This window comes from Physeter macrocephalus, chromosome 20 (genome assembly GCF_002837175.3).
Source record: "Physeter macrocephalus isolate SW-GA chromosome 20, ASM283717v5, whole genome shotgun sequence".
NCBI lineage: Eukaryota > Metazoa > Chordata > Mammalia > Artiodactyla > Physeteridae > Physeter > Physeter macrocephalus.
This window is the reverse complement of record NC_041233.1, coordinates 14,745,874-14,769,603: the sequence shown is the minus strand read 5'-3', so window position 1 is coordinate 14,769,603 and position 23,730 is coordinate 14,745,874. Positions and strand designations below refer to the sequence as shown.

Here is a 23,730-nt window from a genome sequence, read left to right as displayed (position 1 = left end):
AAAAAAAGAGGGGGGGGGGGGGAGGAATCAGATAAAAGAACCCACCTCACAGGGTAACTAGACTGTTGGAGTAGTTCTAGTACAACTGTCAACACAGGCATCCAAGAAATGACGGCTATTACTGTTATTACATAACATCACTTTAACTGAAAATGAGGGAAGGAGGGTGAGCGATCTTCAGATGTCACCTGCAAGGAACTGTGCATGTTCTTTACTCCTCTTAATTCTTTGTCTGGGGACAATAATATCCCTGTAGCTCCTGCTGGGTACCTCCAGGGCAAAGGGTGGGCCAGAAAGCAATTAAGAATGTCTGGGCTTCTCCTTAACCCTCAAGGATACAGCGGTGGCCAACTCTGAGGTGCTTTATGCTACCCAGACGTTAATCTATGAATTTAACAGACATCATCTTATCTAATCCCCACGAGGACTCGCTGAGACGGGTATCCTCAGGCCCATTTTAGAGATGACAAAACTGAAGTAGAACCAGAAACCAGCTTGATAAGCCTATCATTTCTCTGGGAAAGTGGTCTCTAAGCCTTTATAGTAGTAACACTCCAACCTACTCCTATCCTGGGATAAGTGAACCTTCCCCATCTCCCAGCAATTTCCTGGGGTAGCTGGGACTTAAGGTCATTTGGGGACAAAAAGATTTGTAATTTTTTCATTTGTATTTTGTTTTTACCCCCAAAGTAAGACTATATGCACTAGTTAAAAATGTGAAGAATTTTCTGTTGTCTGAGTGATGCAGGTATCCTCTCAAGTTTGCTAAGGGTTAATGTGACTCCCTTAACACGATGAAATGGATTTGCCATGGAGGCTGATTAGTGTATTGGGTTCCAATTTCCCAAGCCAGCCCCTTCTCTTCCAACCTTTTCCCTCCCCCTCACCAGACACTGGGGTGATGCTTGTGGCTCCGTGAATTTTGGAAATCCATCCTGGTGCAATTACAGGGAGTAAGCAAACAGAAGACTGCTCTGAGTGGCGATTTGTCAAAAGTAATGTGACCATCCTTCATGGCACAGCCAAAGGCATTTGAGTATCAAACAAGTAATTCAAAAACCCTAAATATTTTAATAATCTTAAAAACATTTTTAATACTCGCTAATCTAAAACCTGTTAGGATGCAGCCTGCTCCCCTGACCAGAAGGCCCTCTCTAAAGAGAGCGCCAGAAACATCCTCTCATTAATTCCCAGTTCCATTTCTTTCCTTTTGGATTTACTATGCATGCATCTTTTTTCCTCCCTAAGATTAAAAATAAATTTACACAGAAATCAAGAAAATGCATCCCAGCATCCTCTCTCAACAGGCAAGCATTTGAGATGTAGAGAAGATGCCTTAAGTCAACGGTTGAGCCAGCCTACCCTTCCTTTAGCCAAATTAATAGGGTGTTAACATCACAGTCTATTTTTTAACTACTTTCAGGTTGCCATAATAAAAACTAGCTTGGCACGCATATACTTAGCTCTGGCCATTAAAACAGAAACAAAAGAAGATAAATAAGGCCAATTCCAGTGTTAAAGCGCAGCTGAGTTACCTATAAGAACATTCTCTAAAAGCAAAAACAATAACAATAAAACCCAAACTCAACCACCACCCAACCGAGATGTTCTAATACGCTGAGTGACTTCAAACCATTACTTTTACATCTGCTGACCTTTTTCTCACCTAGTTTTACAGGCATACGGCACCCTGCCCAGGTACGAAGTTCAGCAGGGCCCATATTCAATCAAGACCCTAAAAGGGGGCTTCCCTGGTGGCGCAGTGGTTGGGAGTCCGCCTGCCGGTGCAGGGGACGCGGGTTCGTGCCCCGGTCCCGGAGGATCCCGCGTGCCGCGGGGTGGCTGGGCCCGTGGGCCTTGGCCGCTGGGCCTGCGCGTCCGGAGCCTGTGCTCCGCGACGGGAGAGGCCACAGCAGTGAGAGGCCCGCGTACCACAAAAAAATAAAAAAAATAAAAAAAGACCCTAAAAGGAAGAAGGAAACTCTTTGCCCCTGTTGGTATATGAAAATCATGGTGGGAGCCCGACTGCATTAGTCAAGGTTACTGGCAATCTGGCACAGCACCTTGATATACTGCTGTCATTAATGAGAAGAGCAGTCTTCACAGAGAGCCATCGAAAGCCTTACGCCTATTTAGCACACTTTAATGTAGAAACCAAGTAAATCTTCCTGTTTTCTGTAGCCTTTATTTAAACATAAACATATGATTTAGACATGCTCCCTCTTGTTAAACATTTTTTTTCACTCTGTTCACTTAGCACAGTTCACATTATTATCCTCACATGTACAATGGCAGTGGAATAATCTGAGACCCACGGCTTTATTTAATAATGTAATTATCCTATATTGGATTACTTAAAAGGGGCTTTGTATTTTACAGTTCTAGCTTTTCCCATACCAGTGATATGCTCTGACACAGTAACTGATTCAGGCTTCGGTCAAAAGCTCTAAACTCAGTTTGGAAAAATATTGAGTGTTTCTGAATAAGCCGGGGTTAACAGAAGAGCCAATGTGCAACCACAGTTGGTGACCTTTCTACTCCTGTTCAAAGACTGTGGTGTGGAGGCCAACACACAGGACAGACACGAGCAACTATGGCTGCCTGATTCCAACTCTCTGCCACCTCAGTGAGGTGGTGTAAACCAGAGAATAAAGCCCAAGTTTTCCTCAAGGTAAGCTTTTTGAAGGCAGGGCTGTAACTTGCCTTCCATGTCTTCTGATATTCTGTATACTACCAGGAGGAGCTGAATGCATGCATGCATGAATGAAAAAATGAATGAATGAGTGAATGAATGAATGAATGCTATTGGGCATTCTGACAAAACAGTTGCAGAAGGGAATCCAAAAGGAGCTATCGCAAGCTGAGCTTCATCCGGCGCTACTGTCAGGAGGGATTTTGTTTGAGCTTTTCCCCCAACTCAACTCAATCTGATCCAGTTAACCTGCATTGACTCTGCTCTGTGCCAGGCACTGGACTGAGTACCAGCCATGGAGAGAGAAGGATGAAGAAGACACGGGTGCTGCCCTTCAGAAACGGGCAGTGCCCAGGGCTCCTGTTCCTTGCCTAGAAGTGAAGGTTACTCTCTCTCTAGCCTCCTTTGCCAGAGAAGCCATTCATTCTTTCATTTTCAATGTCCGGAGCATCTACTCTGAGCTGCGCCAGGCACTAGGAACAGCAGGGGGCTGGGGCAGAGCAGCAGCCTAGCGGGGCTGGCAGACACAGGACACGTACAGTTAACCACAGTCCTCAGCTAAGTGGGATTTATATAATGAGAAACCGTCATAAGTGATCTCATTCATTCAACAAATATTTACTGAGCACTAACTACATGTCAGGCACCGGGAGAAGAGTCAGAAATTACAACAGATAAAAATCCGTACCTTCCTGGAGCCTACAGTTGTGCGTGGGGTTAGGGTCCGTGTGTGTGTGTGTGTGTTGCCAGAGAGGGGAGTGGGGGGCCAGATAATAAAATCTGAGGCAAAAGAACTAGAAGAGGCAATAATGGGAAACAGGGTAGAACTGGGGATGATTTCAAATCAGATGGTCAGGGAAGGTCTCTGCTGAGACCGTAAGGAAGAGAAGGAACGAGCAGGCAAAGAACACAGGACACTGCACGTGGAGGGAACAGAGGATACAAAGGCCTGGGAGGGACACGGTATGTTGTCAAATTCAAGGTGAAAGAAAAAACACAGAGCATACGTATGTCCTGTAGCTGATACATGCTTCTAAATTTGAATCCAGACTCCTTTTCTCTACGTTTCTGGCAGGTTTCGCATGGATCAATTTCCATTATTAAAAACTGACCAGAATCTGGGAATTCACTGGCAGCCCAGTGGTTAGGACTCCGTGCTTCCACTACAGGGGGCACGGGTTCGATCCCTGGTCAGGGAACTAAGATCCCACATGCCATGTGGTGTGGCCAAATAAATAAATAAATAAAAAGTGAAAAGAGAATCAACAGACTGGGAAAAGATATTAAAAAATAATTGACCAGAATCTGCTTAATGCCACCCTTTTTTCAAACCTTTAATGCCTACATAGGTGTGTTTTAAGCACTTTATCTAAAACCAAGTTGCATCTTCCCTGCAAGAGGAACAGTTGAGTTTTCCCGTGAAACAGATAAATTCCACAGAATTTAAAAGATGGAAGGCCAGCTGCTCCCTGACATACGCACAAAGTTGAAGAATGGCTGACAGATCCTTATATCCTATAAGTTCACCTGTTAGAAACACAAACTGGGACAACAATCCCTTTCATTCGGATGTTTAGGACTTCATTACATGGACGTACGCCAACCTGATTTAATGCCCCTCCTCAACCACTGTGCATGAAACATACCTATGTTTTTATGCATTTAGGAGCCTGTTTAATTATACCAGCTACAGCGCCCTCATTCCCCTTCTCTCTGCAGACTCATCATCACACCAGACGCAATGTCCTTTCCAGCAAAACCCCCCAAATTCACTGATCAAGACATTAGGTTTGAGACTTCCCTGGTGGTCCATTGGCAAAAGAATCCGCCTTCCACTGCAGGGGTACGGGTTCGATCCCTGGTCGGGGAATTAAGATTCCCACATGCCTTGGGCAACTAAGACCTGACGCAGCCAAAAATAAAATAAAATTAAATAACTAAATAAATTTATATATATATATATATATATATGACATTAGGTTTTAGAAAGACCCAATATAACTTGTTGACATGCCCTAAGACTAACAAATATTTGAAGGATTAAAGCTGTCTGCTATCTATTATGTACATCGTCTATAATTAAATGCCCAGAAGAGTGGGGAGGTGTTTGGAAGAACCACTCAAGGAGAATACATAATAACAACAAAAGGAGAAAAAAAAAAAAGAGCGAGACAGGGTAAGAAGACTATCTTCCAATCCACATCAGACTAGCTTTACACTAACGTGATTGGTTCCACTGCTGATTGTAGTGGGCAGCCTCTAAAAGGACACCCAACGATCTCCACCTCCTTGTATTCACGCCCTCGTGTGATCCCCTCCCCTTGAATATGGGCTGGACATAATGTCCCACATCTAACCAACAGACCTAGGCAAAAGTGATGGGATTTCAACTCTGAGATTAGTTTACCAAAGGACTGTGGCTCCTGGCTGGCTCACACACGGTGAGGGAAGTCAACTGCCATGCTGGAGCTGGCCTGTGGAGAAAGCCTGTGAGGCTCAGCAAGGAACCAGGGAGGTCAAGGTCAACGGCTAACAAGGAAGGAGGCCGTCAGCCCAACAGCCCAGGAGCAGAGAAGCGAGCTCAGAAGTAGATTCTAGCCCTAGAGAGCTTTGAGATGACTCAGGGCCCGCCGGGCACCCTGACTGCAGCTTTGAGAGATCCCGTGCCAGACACACCTAGCTAAGCCTTACCCAGACTCCTGACCTACAGAAACTGTGAATGAGAAACGCTTTAAGATGGGAAGTTTGGGGTAATTTGTTACACAACAATAGAAAGCTAGTACACTAATCTTTTAACATGGAATACGCTGACATATTTTTGTGTGACAATGAAATAAAGTCTGTGAAACAAGGTGCTAAATACCAGTTTTAACTCTGCCTGGAAATTAGATTAATTTCTGCTGAGAAGTTGACAAGCCAATGGAAGAATGCTTTATGCAACTGCCTAAATCCTGAAATAACTGCCTGTAAAAGAGATCTTTTCTTTTTGGGGGGTATCCATAGAAATTTCTAAGAATACTACAGAACATTATAAGCATCCCTTTCAGGATGGAAGGGGCAAAGTAAAATATAAGCTTATCAAGTAAGGCTGACTTTATGTTCTATCTCCTCTAAGCAACTAGAGGAAGAAGGGCCAATCTTACTCATCTCTTTATCACCTCCACGGTACCTTGTGTGTACTAATAAATATTGGTTGAAGTGAATTGAATAGAAGTTTGCAGTCAAAAGGCCTATATTTAAAAACAGAAATGTTAAGAGCAATAATTATATTATGTCCTCCTCTACTGCAGAATTCCAAGCCTCAGGTCTCTTGTCCTCCTCACACCTTCTCAAGGGCCTTGGCACAGCTGACCAGTTAGACAACGGTGCTGCCTACATATACAATCTATAGGTCCTGTAGATAAACAATCGTCTAGGCCTCATGGCCAAGATCAAAGCAAGGCTTCTCTTTCCTTAAAAAGAGACAAAAAAGGCAGAAAATAGCCTTTAAAAATTAAGGCCCCCCCCCCCAAAAAAAAAAAAAAAGAATTAAGGCAACTGAGGTATCTCAATATTCTGTCATGCTGAGAACGTTTTCACTCCACTGCTTTGAGGGGTCATTTGAGGAATTCTGGGAGTCAGAAGTGATTTGAACACCTGCTTGGCTGTCTATTGAATTACTGATCTAGTAACATCCAAAATGTGGAGTGAGAAATAGGACCTATAACTGTAAAGAAAGAAAACAGAGCCTACTGATAATTTTAAAAGACACTACCACGTGTGTGATTCATACCATTTGCATTAGAAAAAACATCTTCAGCCTCTTTACTAGAACCTCCTTCTTGCCTGCCCAGATAGTTGAGGATGCATATTTTACAACCCAATGCATTGTTGCTGAATACACATTCAGCCCCCAGGAGCACAGAACACAATTAGACTATTATGGAGAATGTGCACAAGAAACAGAATGGAACAGATTATCTCACTTAAGACACACAGAATTCAATTATTTTCTGTATTTATAACCCATGTACACTAGATTTTGGAATAATTTGGTGAGGAGTCTGAGTACTACATCAGTGTTTTCATCTGAATTCTAGTCATCTGATAAACACTGTGGGATTAACCCAAAGCAAAAGGATTTAATGGCCCAGCAGGCAGCCTCTATTTTGAAGATCCTTCTTCTAAGATTCCCCAGCCATTTTGGCTGGCACTCTAGCCCTCTACATCCTTCTTTCTGCTGATGCTTTCTGCTGTTTGAAAGAACCTGGCATCACACATCTCAAAGGAGTTAGTCTGGAATACACTCCTTACCACCACCAAAAGAGGAAAGGGAGGAGATGACAAGGGGGTGAAACCCATTTCCAGATTAGGGGTGTTTTGAAAAATAAGAACTAGGAGAGGCTATTTTTAAATGGAGGGAAAGGGAGGGTATTTACAATAAATTCAATGCTTGTGTACATTCAGCACATCAGCACCAGGTTTCCCAGAGGTTGCATCATGAAAGCAGAGGGACTCGGGAAGCACCAGGTCTGAACTTTCTTCGGCACACTGAGATGGGACATCTGGAATGCAGGTTTGGTCTCTTGACTCCCATCTCTTTTTATTTTGTTGTGGCTGATGGAAGAAATGCCCCCTCAGGGTCCTTTAAGACCCCAATAGAACACAGCAGAATGGGCTTGAGGGTGACTCCTTCACAGTGACTGGAAACCTCAAACATGAATCAAAAACTCGGAACCTAAACACAAGAAAAAATCTCTCCGGACAGATGGAGAACCAGGAAGTTTAACTCAATTTAAATTGATAATTTTCTTAGTTATTGTTCTTTCAAACAATAGTAACCCAATGACTCAACCAATAAATTACTTAGTAAGGGGCTATTAACAGTCTTAGCACCATGACAGACTTCATGGAGACAATAAAGTTAGGATTTGGTCCCGGACCAGAAAGGACAGGGTCGATAACCAGCATCTGCTAAAGGCCTGGGTCTTCTATTAGCCAGGTCAGGGTTTGAGACTTTAGGCCCATACAAGTCTCATTTGATAATCACAGCCCAGCAAGATTAGCCTACTTCACAGATAAGGAAACAGAGACCCCAGAAAAATTAAGTAACGGACCAAGATAATGTGCAGCTACTACCGGTCAGAGTACATATGCACGTGTGGTTCCACCAAGATTTGAGACCACGAGTTTATATTCTAAACAGAAAGAAAAAGCACACACGTGAAATTATTAATCAGCACTGCCTCTAGGTTCAAGTCCAACCTGACCAGCCAGACAACCCGAGGTCTGGCTTCAGTCTACCTCATTGACAACCACAGCCCCGCTCCTCTGCCAAATGCAGACCACATCCAATACTGGAAAGTCCTGCCTTCCTACTTGCCTATGGTTTCTTCTGCCAAGGACTTCCCCTTCTCTCACCCTCACTCCTCAAAAATCTCCACCCAAGAAAGGCCGAAGAATTTTCACGGGTCTGCTCACAAGCCCCCTTCGGCATGGCTCCAAGCCACCTCCCCACGTACACACTCCCTTCTTCCCACATCTTGACCCCTGTGCCCTTCCTGACTGTGGGCCCCAGCTGGCACGTCCGTCCATTCCTTCCATCCCTCCAGACTCTGGAGCTCTGGCTGGAGAAAATGGTGAGGGCTCTGTCCACCGGGCTGCCTGGCCTCCTCCCTTTGCTGCCCCTTTAGGACTAATAGGTTCCTTTTGCTTCATTACAGAAAATGGGCCAAATGTGAGAAAGTTTTCAAAACCGTAATAGTCCAAAGCTTTCCTCCAGAGAGTGCAAGGTGGCAGCCCATGGGCCACATCTAGACTGAAGACATGTTGCGTTTGGCCCACAGTGTTTTTTTTTTTTTAATTGCATGGAACTGCCAACTAAAACCACACAAAAATCTGGCTTTCTGGTACGTCTCTTGAAGAAATGGAAAGATATGGCAACACCAAATGACACTGCTGCCCGCAACGTTCGACAGGACCTGAGGGGCAACATCCAGACGAGTCACATGCTCCCCGGTTCTCCCAAGCATCACTCTGTCTCCCAGCCTGGCTCCATCCACTTTGGCCTCCCTGCCCGGCCCACACCTGTGCCTCTGCTCCGGGCTCCTTTCTCTCCTCGTCAGTGGAAGACATCATAGAGGAGGTGGTTTTTGAACAGAATACAGCAGTTGTGCAATTTTACTTCACAGAGAAAAACCTCAGCAAATTTTACACCCTTCTTCGGATACAACCCCTAATTCCTCGACCTGTCAGCAGGACAGCACGAGGCATCTGCCGCCTGTGTTCTGGAATCAAGACGGCTCGAGCTCCCATTCAGCCTCTGTCATTTACCTGATGAGTGAACTTAGAAACCTGGACAGGTTACCTAGCCTCTCAGGTTGCCCTCCTGCAAAATGAGATGACCCTAGAACCTACCTCATAGTACTACGGTTGTAAGGAGTAAAAGAAGATCCATGTGAAGCTGTCGGCACCTAGTTTTACTACTAACTTTATTAAAATCATTTTAGACCAGGGGTCAGGCAAACGTTTACTGTAAAGGGCCAGATGTTTAAACACGCGAGGCTCTGTGCGTCACAGTCTCTGTCGCAACTATTCAGCTCTGCCACGATAGTGTGAAAGCTGCCAGAGACCATTTGTAAACAGGTGGCTGTGCGTCAATAAAACTTTATTGACAAAACAGGCAGTGGGCCAGATTTGGCCTACAGGCCTTAGTTTGCGGCTCCGTTTTCTACTTCTCCACAGCCAGCCAGACGATGTAAATCAGTTCTGAAAATTCTACGCAGGTGTCTCAATGGGATCTAAAACAGTAGGTGCCTCCAGTGGGCTTCAGTGGGCGTCTCTAACCTGTTTCCTGGATTCACGAAGATTCGGCTCAGCCCAGAAATCATGCCAAAGGGAGAACGCTCCCACCTCCACATCCTACCAAGAAACCTTTTCCCAATCTTCACTGGAATCTCTTTAGCCCTGAGTTCAAACGCTACTTCTTGCAAAATGCCTCCAGAGACCTTCCTAACAAGATCAGGCACCCCATCATTAGGTCGCTGTATTTTCCCTTCTCCATGCTGACCGCACCACAAAATCACCCATGTATTTAGGATCGTTTGCTTAATCGTGCCTGTGCTCCCCGCCCAGCGAGAAGCCCCACGAAGGCAGGATCTGCCTGGGTTCCTACCTGTCGCTCCAGGGCCCAGCACGGCCTGCACACCGACGCTGCTCAGGAGGGAGCCAACCAAAGGGAGGTGCCTGGCTCCTCCCGTGGGCTTGTGGGATTTAAAGAGCCCGTGCAAACATTTTACTGAGCAGGTGCGCGGTATTAGTACCAAATTACTCGCCTATCAGTCAGCGGCCAATTTGACTGCAAGTTCCCAGACAGCAGGATAGAAGCTTTCAAGAACCATATGCTAAATAAATAGATGAAGTTTTCAAGAACCATATGCTAAATAAGTAGATGAAGGACCAAAAGAAACTATTCATAAAGGCTCAGCTAAAGAATAGGTCAGTATATAATGAAAATCCCAGTTTTATTTCCCAATATATTCTAAATAGGGCGATATGAAGATCACCTGGCAGAATCGAGAAGCTGGTGTTTTCAATCCTGCCTCTCAGTCTCACTTAGATGTGACCTTGGGCAAATTACTTAACACCTCTTTTGGTCTCAGTTGCCTAGTCTATAAAGTGTGGACATGTCACAATACTACCAACCTTAGAGAATTTCTTTGAGAATTAAATGAGTATTTAATTTATATGTTAATATATTTGCAATGCCTGACACATAATAGCTACTCAATAGAAAAAAAAATGTAACTTCATTGAAAACACTGTGGGTGAAACTTTTGCAAATGGTTTTGGAAAACAGCAAGTTGGGAAGTTTCCTCTGGGTTGTGCACCTGGAAGAAGGAAGCGTGAATGTGGTTCTAAGACTACAATGTATGGCGATGGGTTTCCTCCATTTTGGATAAATCAATCAACTTACCTTTTCCTTCTTCCTTTAGAGAGTGAGTAATATAAGAACAGAAATCTTTATCTGGGTATTAGTCACTGTGTTCACTGTTATATCCCAGTGCAGAGAACCAGCACATAGTAGGCACGCAATAAAAATTTCTGAAGGAAAGAAACCATCCATGAATATCAGACGGTAGCAGAAATGCCAATTCTGTTTATCACCAAGAATGCTTTTCTTGAGTCAATATAAATATCCCTATCAGAGGGCCCTCCTGGCTCCAGGAAAGAATTTGGAAATGAAGGTAATCAAGGTGAGATCCAGAGGGGACCCTGAATGTCAAAGCCTGGTTTCTGTGTAGTCACTCACCCTTTGGTAAGTATCTCACCATTAGAATAAAAACCATACACTCCATTAGTGACTTTATAAAAGTGATCTCCCACAGAGGCACCAACTACTGGTGTAAGACAGGGCACTGGAACGGCCCACCTGAACCCACCCTTGGGAAAGACTTGCCTACTTTCCTCAGACTATAACCTCAAGAGAGCAGCCCTTCCCCAAAGCAGCAGACCACTGTGCTTGAGGGACTGGGTTCTGGTTCTACTTGTCACCCACTAGCTCTGAGCACATGCCCAAGATTTTTCTGAGCCTTAGTCTCTGCATCTATTAAATAGAGGGGGCTGGACTTGTTCTCTTGAATATCCTGTGAGTCTATTAAAATGTCCATGGCACATCAGCCAGGAGCCTTTTTCTGAGATAACCATGGCAGTCTTCCTGGTCATCATTGATCAACTCTGCCAAGAGCTGTCTGGCCAGTCCCGCCTACAAGCCCACATGTCTGATGGCAGAAGCAGAGGGCCTGGCTGCACCCATGGACAGGCTATCGCTCCAGCCAGGAGAAGGTCTCAGAACATCAGAACAGCCTACTCTGCATCGGACGGCTTCACCGCACGTCAGAGGCCCTCATTCCACAAGGCACATTTCCAATCAGAACGTCGCCAAAGTTGGGTCGTTACAGAAGAGAAACCACTAAACCTGGGCCCGTCACTGAGGAAAGTCTGAGGACAAGGTAACGAATGAGAACATTTTTATTCCCTGGTACAGTATCTGGCTAGTTTGCTTTTTTCCCAATGGTACTCGGAGCTGAGCTCAAACTAGATGATGGCAAGCAAAGCTTGGAGTAAAGGGAAAACAGTATTCTGTCAAAATGATTTCCATCTCCAATGTTCCACAGGGAGCTTGGAGCAGGCCTAGTGACAAGTAACTGGATGGTAACTTGGCCTGTTATCTCTGTAGTATGCAAGGCTTCCTTTGTGAGAAGAACACACACACACACACACACACACAAACACACAACTCCATATATACATATCTGTATATACATACACACACACACTTTAATATGTATGTATATGTACATATTTTAAAACACATTCGTCCTTTAAGAACACACAGAATTATCAAGATTAAATTATTCGCACTTACTTCTTTGTCTCCAGTAATACCGTGTTCTTTTGTGCTGGTAAAACAACATGTGCTTTAATTAGCAAATATCTGTAAATAATTTATTTGCTTTCAAATACAACAGAACAATGGGGTCGATTTTCACATACATTTGCCCAGCACACATGCTGGGTCTTAAGCCAGACTCTCCCATTGTTCAATAACAACATCAAGCTGTCCAATTCTTGCTGCCCTCCGTGTTGGAGGGGTGGGATAGGGGGCTAGAAACCCAAGTTCCTTCCAGAAGCCACATCCCATTTTGCAAGACCCTAGAAGGCAAGCACATAGCACTGTCCAGTCCGAGCTACAACAAACTCTTATGACCTCCAACCCTGGAGCCCTCTACGAGGAACATGGAAGAGTGCCAGAGCGAAGGGCACTGGAGTAATGGCTGCTGGATGCAGGCGCTCTGCTGCCCCCCAACAGTGTGAACCCCAAAACATAGGCACAGAGTGTGAGGCCCGCGAATCACAAAACCTCATCTAGGCTCTGCAGGGTTAAAACTGGGCGCTGCACGTGCAGTGCAAAGAAAGATGTTAAATCAAATGAGAATGACTGCTCTAGGACTGGAGGCACTATTATTTTGAATAAGATTGAAAAGGCCAGAAAAAGCAATTCAAAAACATTTCAATTATGTATTTCCCAGAACTACATCTTTGAGCAACTAATGCAAATGTTACCACCACAGTAAAACTTCTTCCCACATAAAAGCATATAAAACAGGTTAAACAGCATATACTTTATATATCATATGCATACTTTTGACTACTAATAAAAAATTCAAAATCTATGTATGCTTTACTCTCCTAAGCAATACAGTAATTATGATTAAAGGACAGGCAGCACAAAAAGAGCCAATTTGTCTTACTCATGGCCAGGAATACTATTGTGTAACTAAGCAACTAAAGACAAAATATGGTCTAATTAATTCACTCCTATGCTTATTTAAAAGACACAATTAGAACATTTTTATTTTCCAGCCTGCACAGTAGCTCAACATGCTTGAGGGTGTACAAAGCAAAGCCTATTATTCTCAAAGACAAGAGTTTAATGTTTAGTGCCACTGATCCGGCTTGGAACTCCACTCTGGGAAGGAGGGGTGTGCGTCACAGCCCAGGTGTGCTGGAGTCGTGAGGAAGGAAAGGTGGGGACAGGGGAGATGGTGATGGGGCCAGCAGATTGATGAGCGAAACGTGGTTTCTACCCCCAGGTTTTCTCTCTCTTCAAGGATGGAGATGGGACCCTGAACTCGATGTTCACGTGTGTAAGGACGCCGCCACCGTGCGTCGATTCATACAGCCACAGAGATCCTACAGAAAACTCATGCGGTTAAACCATACGTCCTAGTCTGTGTGATAAATGTCAAATATCCATCTTGAACGCTGTTAACAGCGCGTCTGATTTTAAAAGCAGGATTAATTTACGCAAGTGTGTACCGGAGACTGATGCCGTTCGTATGATTCTAAAGCACCCTTTCAAGGGTCATCATCATCTGCACGTTTGAAATGTGTTGTCAGTACGGATGCTCACAGTCCAGGATGTGAGCCACGCTCTCTGAAGGCCAAGGCCCAGGTTCTAATCTCCAGGAAGCCAGCAAGGATCACGCTGCGGCTAGAAAAAGCCATCCTCGGGCGAGAGCACAGGAGCAGATTTTTCAAGAAATGCAGGAATCCGTGACCACATTTCTGAGAGGCGAATGAATCCTTAAGCCAACAATCAATAAATTTATTTTAAATTTATTTAAAAGCCAAGCCAACGGGTAATCACTAGCTACAATATTATTCCGAGTAGAAGATGGCAAATATCCAACCACCCTGGCTATAAAAAACGACAAGCAAATCCATTTGATTCCAGCAATTATATTCTGGATATTGGTTAAAACTAGACTTTGATAAATGAGCCTGAGTCATGTATCACTGGATGCCACTATGAACAATGGTATGCTTTATTAATAACTAACAGCAAAGTATTTACATGTTATGGACTCGTGCACTTCATAAAAATAACATTTCCTTAGTATGTGCCTGACACTCTCAATGTCAAGACAGGTTTTAATTGATTACAGTTTTGACTTGCTATCAAACATGTGGCCTCATCAAGACCATCGGTCTGAAAAACATGCTATTTCGCCGGAACTGCCAACCAACACTCAGGTGAGAAGTGACTCCTCTCCCCTGAAGTCCCATCTTTCCACAGACTGCCACCCCAAAGCCCTGACTTTTTTTTTTTTAAACAACCTTTATTTATTTATTTTTAACACAATTTTTTTTTTTTTGCCATCCTGTGCAGCTTGTGGGATCCTAGTTCCCCAACCAGGGATTGAACCCAGGCCCTTGGCAGTGAAAGCTCAGAGTCCAAACCGCTGGACCACCAGGGAATTCCCCCCCAAACGCTGACTTTTTATGGGCTGATGGCTGAAGACTGGAAAGATGCTCAAAAAGATGGAGATGCTGGCTCTCGCCTGATCATTCAGTCCCAAATAGTCACTAATTCCTTTGGCGAGTTCTCCTAAAAAAAAAAAAACCTTTGTGCGTTTTCACAGCCTATGGTGCAAAATGATAAGGATTTTAGAAGAGAAAGAAATGTGAGGTAGGCTGCTGGAGCTGGCCCACAGGTGAGTGACCCTCTCTGCCAGAAAGAAAGAAATTGGGCCAAGCTTAAAGAAAGCAGGCTGTGGGGAAGCAGTCATTTTAATCATGTCATTCAGTCACTCAGTAGATACTTGGTGAATGCACTGACTGCTGTGGCGAGACCCAGAGGTGAGTAAGGCACAACCCTCTGCTTCTGAGAACAGCACTGCAGTGCGGAGGAGGAGAGGGAGTGACAAGCACAGGAAAAGCGCACAGATAACCATTCCAGGAGGCACCATGTGAAAACCACCTGGGAGATTAAAACCAAACACTGGACTGTAAGCCCCCTGAGGGCAGGGGTACTTGTCTGTCTTGTTCAGTGCTGGATGTTGGGGCCTAGAACAGGCTCTGGCACAAAACAGGTGCTCTATAAATATGCATGGAGTGAATAAGACCTCAAAGGTGAAGACACTACTTCACAGTTTCCAGAAAGATTGCGAAAGGCTACAAATAGTGACCTTAGTTAATCTCCACTTTAACTAAGGGATGCAGATAAGGGTCTGACAGCTTTTCTGTGACCAGTGTCTGTCTATGGGGGTAAACTAAGAGTTTTTTGAGGGCTGGGCCATTCTCCTGTATCTCAGTACCCCACTGTCCAGCACCTAGTAGGTCTTCAATCAGCAGCTGAGGAGCTGAACACGTGCCTTTTCCAAAAACATATAGATGGTGACCCTTCCTTTGAAAACGTATTGCATTTACTGTCAGCACAATTCACCCATGTGTTACATCTTATATTGCTTTTACATTTTTTAAAAACGTGTGTTGATCTCATCTCTCTATCAAGATTGATAAGCTTCTTGAGAAAAAAAGCCACATCATGAATTGTTTCACATCCATCTCTGTACCTAGCACAGCACGGAGCACATAGTTAGCACTCAGCAAGTAGCTTTTATTAACTCAAGATAGATGCAACCAGCATTGGCTGGAATTGGGAACTTAACCATACAAAATACAACTTAGTATACATTCTACTGATTCTCAAATTTTAACATCCTAGGCTCAATGCTGAAACAGAATTTTGTACATGTAAAGGTTTTTGACATATTAATGTTAAAGTATTTCTTCTATTACTGGATCTTGCTCCAAAGCCAAGTAAGAAAGACAAAAAGGTACACAGTCACATTCCTTATTTCGGATCAACTCCATAGGGCAGGGGTCAGCAAACTTTTTCTGTAAAGGGCCAAAGAGTAAATATTTTCCACTGTGTGGGCCATATGGTCACTGTCACAACCATTCAACTCTGACACTATAGCCTGAGAGCAGCTATAAACAATACATAAACAGTCTATGTTCCAGTAAAACTTTATTTACAAAAGCAGACAGTGGGCCAGATTTGGCCCTTTGGCCTTAGTTTGCTGATACTTGTCACAGTCCAATAAACTCTCTCCATGTAAGTCATTAGTTCTCACACTAGTTCTAAAGGGCCTGCTGGGGAGAGAGTAAAGATATTCCTTCTCTTAGCTTAAGATCATTACTAAAAATAAACGATAACTATTATAACAGCATCCATCATTCGCTGAGCTCGCATGTATAGGTACGAGGCTAGTTGCCAGGACCTTTTCATTATTATTACTAATTCTCTTGGCAAAGTAGAAACTATTAAATCCATTTGACAGATGAAGAAACTGAGGCTTAGAAAAGTTAAAGAAATTGTGCAAGGCTAGTGAGGACACTGAAGAGATCTCAGAAACTTCTAAAAAAAGAAATCAGCTCACGGAAACAGACCAGAGACCCAGTGAGTGGCCACCCACAGGCAGAGCAAGGCCAGTCCAGCACCTCCTGAATTTCAGAATGTGTCTGTGATATGATCAGGTGATCTTCTAAAAAATCCTGCTGATCCAGTTGACAGCATATTTCAATACTAAAATGTAAATCCTTAAGGAGCCTTTTATAATGGCAACACAGCTAAATCCACCATATGGATGAAAGCCAGCCTGATCTGGGGGGACCTGAATTGGCTATATGTTCTAGTAAACTAACCTAGATGCCTCCCTCTCACAGAGAAAAGCTTTCTTTAGGAAGGTCCATGGTAGTGGTCTCAAACTTTAACGAGAACAATAATACTAATATTAATGATAATAATAATGAGTCAACCATTACTGGAGACTCTACTATGTGCCCACCTCAGTTGTAAGCACTTTACATGTATTAACTCCTTTAATCCTTAAAATAATCCTGGGAAGTAGGTACCATATTTCCATTTTACAGATGAGAAAACCGAGGCACAGAGTTTAAAACTCACCCAAGATCCACACAGCTAGATCAAGACTATTTAAAATGCAGAATCCTGGACCCCAATTCCAGAGATTCTAAATAAATTAATTCCAGTAGGGGCTCGTGAATATGCATTTTTAACAATTTTTGACTGGATAGTGAGGCTGGTGATAGTCAAACCACTGTTAGATACCCTGGCTGCATACTAGAATCTGTAATGCCCAGATATGCTTGATATTGACTCCCTGACATCACTGACTTACTCATCCACACTCACTGTTGCAGGGGAACAGCAAGCTTTCTTGTAGAATCCAGCCCGTGATCCGTCAGGCTGAAATCCAACCTTGTACATCCACCTATTTTTAAGAGCGTATATTGCCTAGAGATTAAGCACTTGGCAATATGAAAATGAATGTAATCAGAAGTTACCCAGTAACAGAACCAATTACCCGCCTACTTTGCCATTTTCCTCCTCTGAAGAGCTACTGGCTGAATATGGCAATTGTAGGTAATTACTGAAGACACTTAACTCCCTGCATATGGCCCTGCTCTTCACTTTCATAATAATTCAAGACAGTATCATGATTAGGCCCAGAAGCCTCCACACAGACATAAAAGTTATCATGTTTCTTACTTATAAATTAAGAATATCTAAAATAAAGACCCCCATAATCATAACTCTTTTCTATTTAATTTACAGTTATAAAGTAATTTTGCCCATAATAATGCCTCTTGATATTTATAACAATCCCCAGTCAGTCTTACTATTGTTCCCATTTTGCAGCTGAAGAAACTGAGGTTCAGAGTGTTTACAGTTATCCAAGGTCAAATAAATAGTAAGTTGTAGAATCAAGATGTGACTCTCTGGAATGCTTTTCCTCCACACCAGCTGCCAGCACTGTTAAGTACGTGTAGGCAGCAGTGATATAAGCAGGCCAGACATTATCCTCATTATTTAAACTAGTAATAAATTGTTAATGATTATTAATAATGGTATTAAAATGTAACTGTTATTGTTCTATGACACTGGCTAGGATTAACTGAACTTTATAGACTAAGGATGATTCTGCTACCTAAATATCCGGTGACCTTTAGCAAAGCTGACTAGTCATAGTTCTAAAATGTACAAGGAACTACCCACATTTAGTACACACTTCTGGAATATAATATGATGTATTCAAGCTCTAGTTTCAAGGGTAGGTTTCAGCGGGAAAATAAAGCAACCCTAAAGCTTAAGAAGGCCTAGGTTCTAGCCGGCGACCTTTGACAAACCACATAAACTCTTCAAGCCTCTGTCTCCATCTACAAAATGGGCATACAAAGTCCTGCCTTATCTAGCCTGATACAATTAATGCAAAGATCAATAAGAAAATTTCCCTCCCCCACCAAAAAAAAAAAAAAAATGTCCTCTGCAGATCATAGCAAACCACACAGGGACGCCACTTCTAATCTCGCACAATGATAATTTCCCTGTTTTTAGAACTGATGTCTTTATATTTCAAGAAATCATAAAAAGACAGAACGGTGCTCTTAAACCAAAAAAGCATACGGAGTCCTGGCTGTCCTTTCGAAATGGATGCTGATGTCAGCTCAATCAAGAAATTATTAGCCTCCATTTGGTTCCTTTAAGTAAACTGTACTGGCTGATTAAATGTGCTGAACATTTTCTCCAAGGCACAGTGCACATCACCACGAAACCTTTCTCTTTCAGTTATTCATTGCAAATGGCAAATGCGTCATTCAAAACAATTTAAAATCAATAATAAAATCATTTCACTGTATATAAACAAGTTAACAGAGTAAGAGAAAACAAAGCAAATGTCTTAATGAGAGGGCCCTGTTGCCCCCTCTAGGTGCCAGCAGTAAATGCTGGTTTCTGCAGGCTCTCCTCCAGAGGAGACTCTGCTGCTGCTATTCTGCTAATGAATGACTATCTTGGGCCAGGGGGGAAATGACATCTCCAGGGTGGAAAACCGATCTGCACTGGGAAACTTTCTACCTGCTTTACATTTGTCATAATTATTTTGCACAATGTAGCCTGTATTTGCATAATTTTGAGGCGTGTCATTATCTCAATTGAAAATTGTTTTAATATGGCTGAATAATTCACAATGACATCAGCCAAAGTCCTAATGAAATATACAACTATAATCATACAGCTAATTACCAGCCGTGTTAGCATTAAAAAACAAATCATGCATAATATTAGACGATGTATATGCAGCTGAGGAATATAAATAGAGCCATCTCCCTCTCCAAACTCCCTAGAGTTTACTTTTAAATGGCAAGATTAATTTTCTCAGGTATGGCTCATATAGCAGTGACGAAACGCAAAGATCATTAAAATGGTTCGCTTACATTTCCCCATAATGAATAATATCTTTTAAAAAATCGTGTATTTAAACATATATCTATTCACTGTCATTAGTTCTACCAGATGCAACCTTCGGCTAATATTTCTTTTATTCTTAAATCAGAATTTACTATTTAATTACACAACAGAAATTAAAACTGGACCAAGTGGGGTCAATTCAGGGTCTTTAAAAAATATTCCGCTTTCAATGGAAGAAAAAAAAAAAAAAAAGAGCGTGGCCACAAAATATCCCATAAAACACTGAATAATTTCCTTCTGGGTTCAGTCAGAAGTCTATTAGGCACCAGCTCTTTTCTGGATATTTAATCCTTCCCTTTTCCAGATCACAGGCCATGTTGAAGTAATAAATTTGAAAAGCAAATAATAAGAAATCAGGAGGGGGAGGGGAAGGCAGACAGCTGCGCAGGAAAGTTGGGTCGGGGGAGGGGGCCGAGCCAAACCTTGGGCGGTGCAAAGAGCTCAACCTGTTGGTAGGCTGCAGGATTTTTCACAGCATTTCCAAACAACACCTTTGTAAAATTGCCGGCAGACGTCGGGAAAGGTGAACGTTTAAAACCCAGAGCTGGCCGGGAGGGCGGAGGGGAGGGCGTGTGGGCTGGGAGAGGTGTTCGGGAGGAGGGAGGGGCTTATTTCCGAAGAGGCTGATCCGAGGGCGAACGTTTTGACGAACTCCGGTAATTAACCGGCATAGACCACTGACGGGTAACTCGATCCCAGCGAGAAGGAGTGAACTGGAGGTGCCGAAAGTACCATCAACTCCACCAGACCAAGGAATTCTGGAAGGACTGGCAGGCAGCTTCAAGCTCCGGGATGAGTTAAACGGGGAACCATTCACTTAACAAAAAGATCCTTACACCTACCTCGACAGCTCGAAAGCCTGGCACAGAGCTAGCTGCCCTCAGAAGTCTGAGTTTGATTGCCCTGCTCTCGCTTGGGCAACACAAAGCCTTGCCAGGCGGCCGCGCGCCCTCCCGCCGCGCCGCAGGCACAGCCTCCCCAAAACACTTCCCCCGGTAGGTACCAGGGCGCTGAGGTCGGTCAGCTGACGAGGGGAGCCCGCAGAAATGCGGTCACACATGGAATGACAGAGCCGAATAGGGGCGGCCGCCCCGGCGACCGGTGACAGCGGGCTCACCTCGGGCGTCCTGCCGGGAGCGCGGCGAGCGCCCCCGCGGCCGCCCAGGAACGTGCCGGGGAGGCTCTGTCCCTCTCCACCCTCCCCAGGAGCGCCGTCTGGGCACGGAGGACTCCGGACCCGCAGGACCAGGGGGCGAGCACACACCTCTCTGCCCTTCCCTCCCCCGTCCGCGTCCCACACATCCCCAAAGATCGCGCTGGAAGGCGTCCACTTTGCGTGGAGTAATTGAAAACTAGAACATCAAATGGCTCGTCCGGGGGGAGGGGGTGGGGACGAGAGATAGTTGTTAATGCTTAACGTGTTTGTGCCGGTTACACGACCGCTTTGAAATCCGCCCGGGCAGATCTGCAAGTTATTTGAATGTATTATTCCAGTACCTGTCATTTATCACTTTATTCAACACGTCTTTGCCAACTCAATAGCTTTTGATCTCACTCTGCCTCCATTTCGTAATTTCCGCCCTCTTAAACATATCAAATACTTACTTAAAAAAAAAAGAAAGAAAGAAAAACGGGAACAATATCGAAACCCACCGAAAGAAATCCACCCATCCCCTACCGAGCCAGACGCGAAGGTAAATTTTCAAGAGGCAAAAAATATAAAAAGCATGTGATGTTCAAGCGGCAATAGCAGGATCGCACACACACACACACACACACACACACACACACACACAGACACACACACACAGACACACACACACACACACACACACACACACACACACACACCCTTGAACAAAACCCTTCTCGAACAAGTTATTTGATCTTGACTAAAATCAGCAGTTGGATCTTCTTTGTAAAGCTGACAGCCAAACTCTGACAATGGCAAAATACTCGAGCCCCAGCTAGTGGCGCTACCCCTTTAAAAAAGAAGTCGATCCTGCTCGCCTGCAGAAGTGAATACAGTATTTTCAAGCTTGCCCTGTAATAAGCATTACTACGGGAAAAAAATAATAAAGAAAGAGAGAGGGAGATATAAGTTTACCACCTCGCCATGGTCGCTATTTCTGCCCTGGGGAGTGTCTTCTGGGAGGAAATAAAGTTTAGAGCTGGATAAAAGTTGCCGGCTGGTCCTCTCTTCCCACAACAGCTGGAGCTCCGCTATGCAAATCGGATCCTTTGGCGTACATCTTACAAAGAAAAAGTCGCCAAGGGACAAAATTCTTGGTTTGCCTTCAAGGTGGAATTGAAAAGCCTTGTAGAAAATGTAAGGTCCGTGCAAGCCACACGGTGAGCCGACCCACTGCAGGGGAAAAAAAGCACCAAATAAATAATGTAGCCATCAGAGCACAAACGTCTATTCCCAGACACATTTACACACAGACATCCACACTCTTAATACAGAAGAGCCAACAGATATAAAGCTGGGTGGAAAAAATAATAGAGCCCACACAAATTTTCTGCCTCCCTTAAAAAAAAAAAAAAGACTCCGGGCCCCCCACCTCTCCCTACGTCTCCATCTGAGGCGGTAAAATTACATTATGTATGTATGATCACTGCAGGGATTTTTTCAAACAATAAAAATGATTTGGGGGGATGCAGAGGGTAAAAGTTTGGTGAAAAGTTTGTGGGGGGTGTGGGTGGGTGCAGAGGTGTGGGTGAGCCGGGGGGCTGGGGGGTGCCGGGGGGTGCCGGGATCGGAGGAGCGGAGGAGAGCGAAATACCTGGAGTGAGTTGGGCTCCATCTCGACGTTCTGAATTGATTGAACTCAACATTCTCTCCAAACTTGTTGGCTTGAATGGATTGCATCAGGTCCTGGCAGGGAAAAACATTCTCTGCCTTCAGTCGGCGTAATGTCTCAATATAAAACTAAGCTCTCGTCTCCCCTTCGGCACCAAAATGATTAAAAATGTGTCCTAATATTTCTCTGACGACTCAATTTTCAGCTCCTGTCAAAAATGTGTCGGTTTCCTTCCAAACGTGGGTTGATCAAATTCATAATCGGCAGAAAGGCTCCGTCCGATCTCGGCGGGAAGAGGATGGATCAAGGCAAAAAACAGATAGGAAGGTCTGTAAAAATAAATTCTGCCCTAAAAGTGTGTGAAGATGAGATCTACCTCTTCCCAATCTCCCTTGTCTAGAGGTTTCATTTGATGAGATTTTTGGAGGAGACGAGAGCTAGCGAGCTCCGCTGTGCATCTGACAGGACCTGCTTGTATATGTCTAATATAAAGAACATTTCCTGCAGAGATTCCGGGGCGCTGCTCCTCTTTCTAATGCTCCTTAGCAGATTTGCTGTTATTAGACATGTAGATTTGTTTGATAGTTAAATTACGCTTCCTCACTGCCATGTTTTCGAGAACTAATCTGTTAAATTATCTTTTGATGCCTATTTACATGGAAGGGAAAAGTGGGTTATCGATTATATAAACATATAAATATTAATGCATTTGTTCGCTTCGCAAAAAAAATACTCAGCAAAAAAAAAAAAAAGAACAGAAAGACAAGTGAGCAGCTCACACACATCTCAAGATTTTGCAAACAATATTGAACGGACAGCGACTGCATTTAGGGACTGGAACAATAAACGATGCATGATAAATCAATAAATGCGAGCAGCGAGTCTGCTCGGAATATGAATTCAGGCTCCCGGTTCTGCGTGTGCATTCTTTAATTTTGAAGTATATACACTAGTACGTGTTTACAATGCTGATGGACGCCAAGGGCGCTCTCAAATGATAATGTGTTTATATAATCCAGCGCTACAGGAATAATATACCGGCTACTCCCCCACCCCCAACCCCTCCCCCCGCCAAAAAGGGAGAGGAGCTTCCTCAATAATAGTTTGAAACTGAAAAAAATCCATTTGCAAACTAGTTAAATACAACCAGAAATTAAGCTGTTGAAAACCGGGGGCATGAACCGTAAGACAATAAAAGCTTTAAATGTGTATATTTATTGTTCTGGAGCCCTGGAGCATTGCGAGGTTTGCATGCATGGCTATTATGCAAACACAGAGAAACTTAAGAGCGACAGAACAAGGAACAGGCAGAGACTGCAAAGCCCTCGCTCGCTCCGACCCAGCTGCCGGTCCTCCGCCAGGCTACATTGCATTTTCGCAGTGTGGATGTAAAATGGTGTACTCGCTTCCCCCACGCTCCCCCATCCCCTTCCCCGCCCTCCTCCCACTCCTTTCAGTGTTACACCCACCCCCCCCTCCGATTTTAGTATATTGGCACCAATCTTTCCAAAGTGGGTCTGGCATGCTAAAAAAGTAAACATGTACTATATGGGGAATAAGGTCTGTATAGTATG

The 23,730-nt window shown here is 43.9% G+C and overlaps 1 protein-coding gene across 2 annotated transcripts in view; it reads right to left on the bottom strand.

Moving 5' to 3' along the window:
• The window catches only part of ARID5B (AT-rich interaction domain 5B), a 190,342-nt gene extending 168,139 nt beyond the window's left edge, over window positions 1-22,203 (bottom strand). The window contains exons 1-2 of one of the 2 annotated variants that reach the window (XM_024115632.3): window positions 22,139-22,203; window positions 21,463-21,717 (exon numbers count right to left, since the gene is read on the bottom strand). In XM_024115632.3, coding sequence (XP_023971400.1) covers window positions 21,463-21,717; window positions 22,139-22,159 — 276 coding nt within the window. In that variant the 5' untranslated portion in view covers window positions 22,160-22,203. Of the gene's footprint in view, window positions 1-20,194; window positions 20,388-21,462; window positions 21,718-22,138 lie in introns of those variants that run through there. The other variant, XM_024115633.3, reaches the window with a different exon arrangement.
• Between the last annotated feature and the right edge of the window lie 1,527 nt (window positions 22,204-23,730).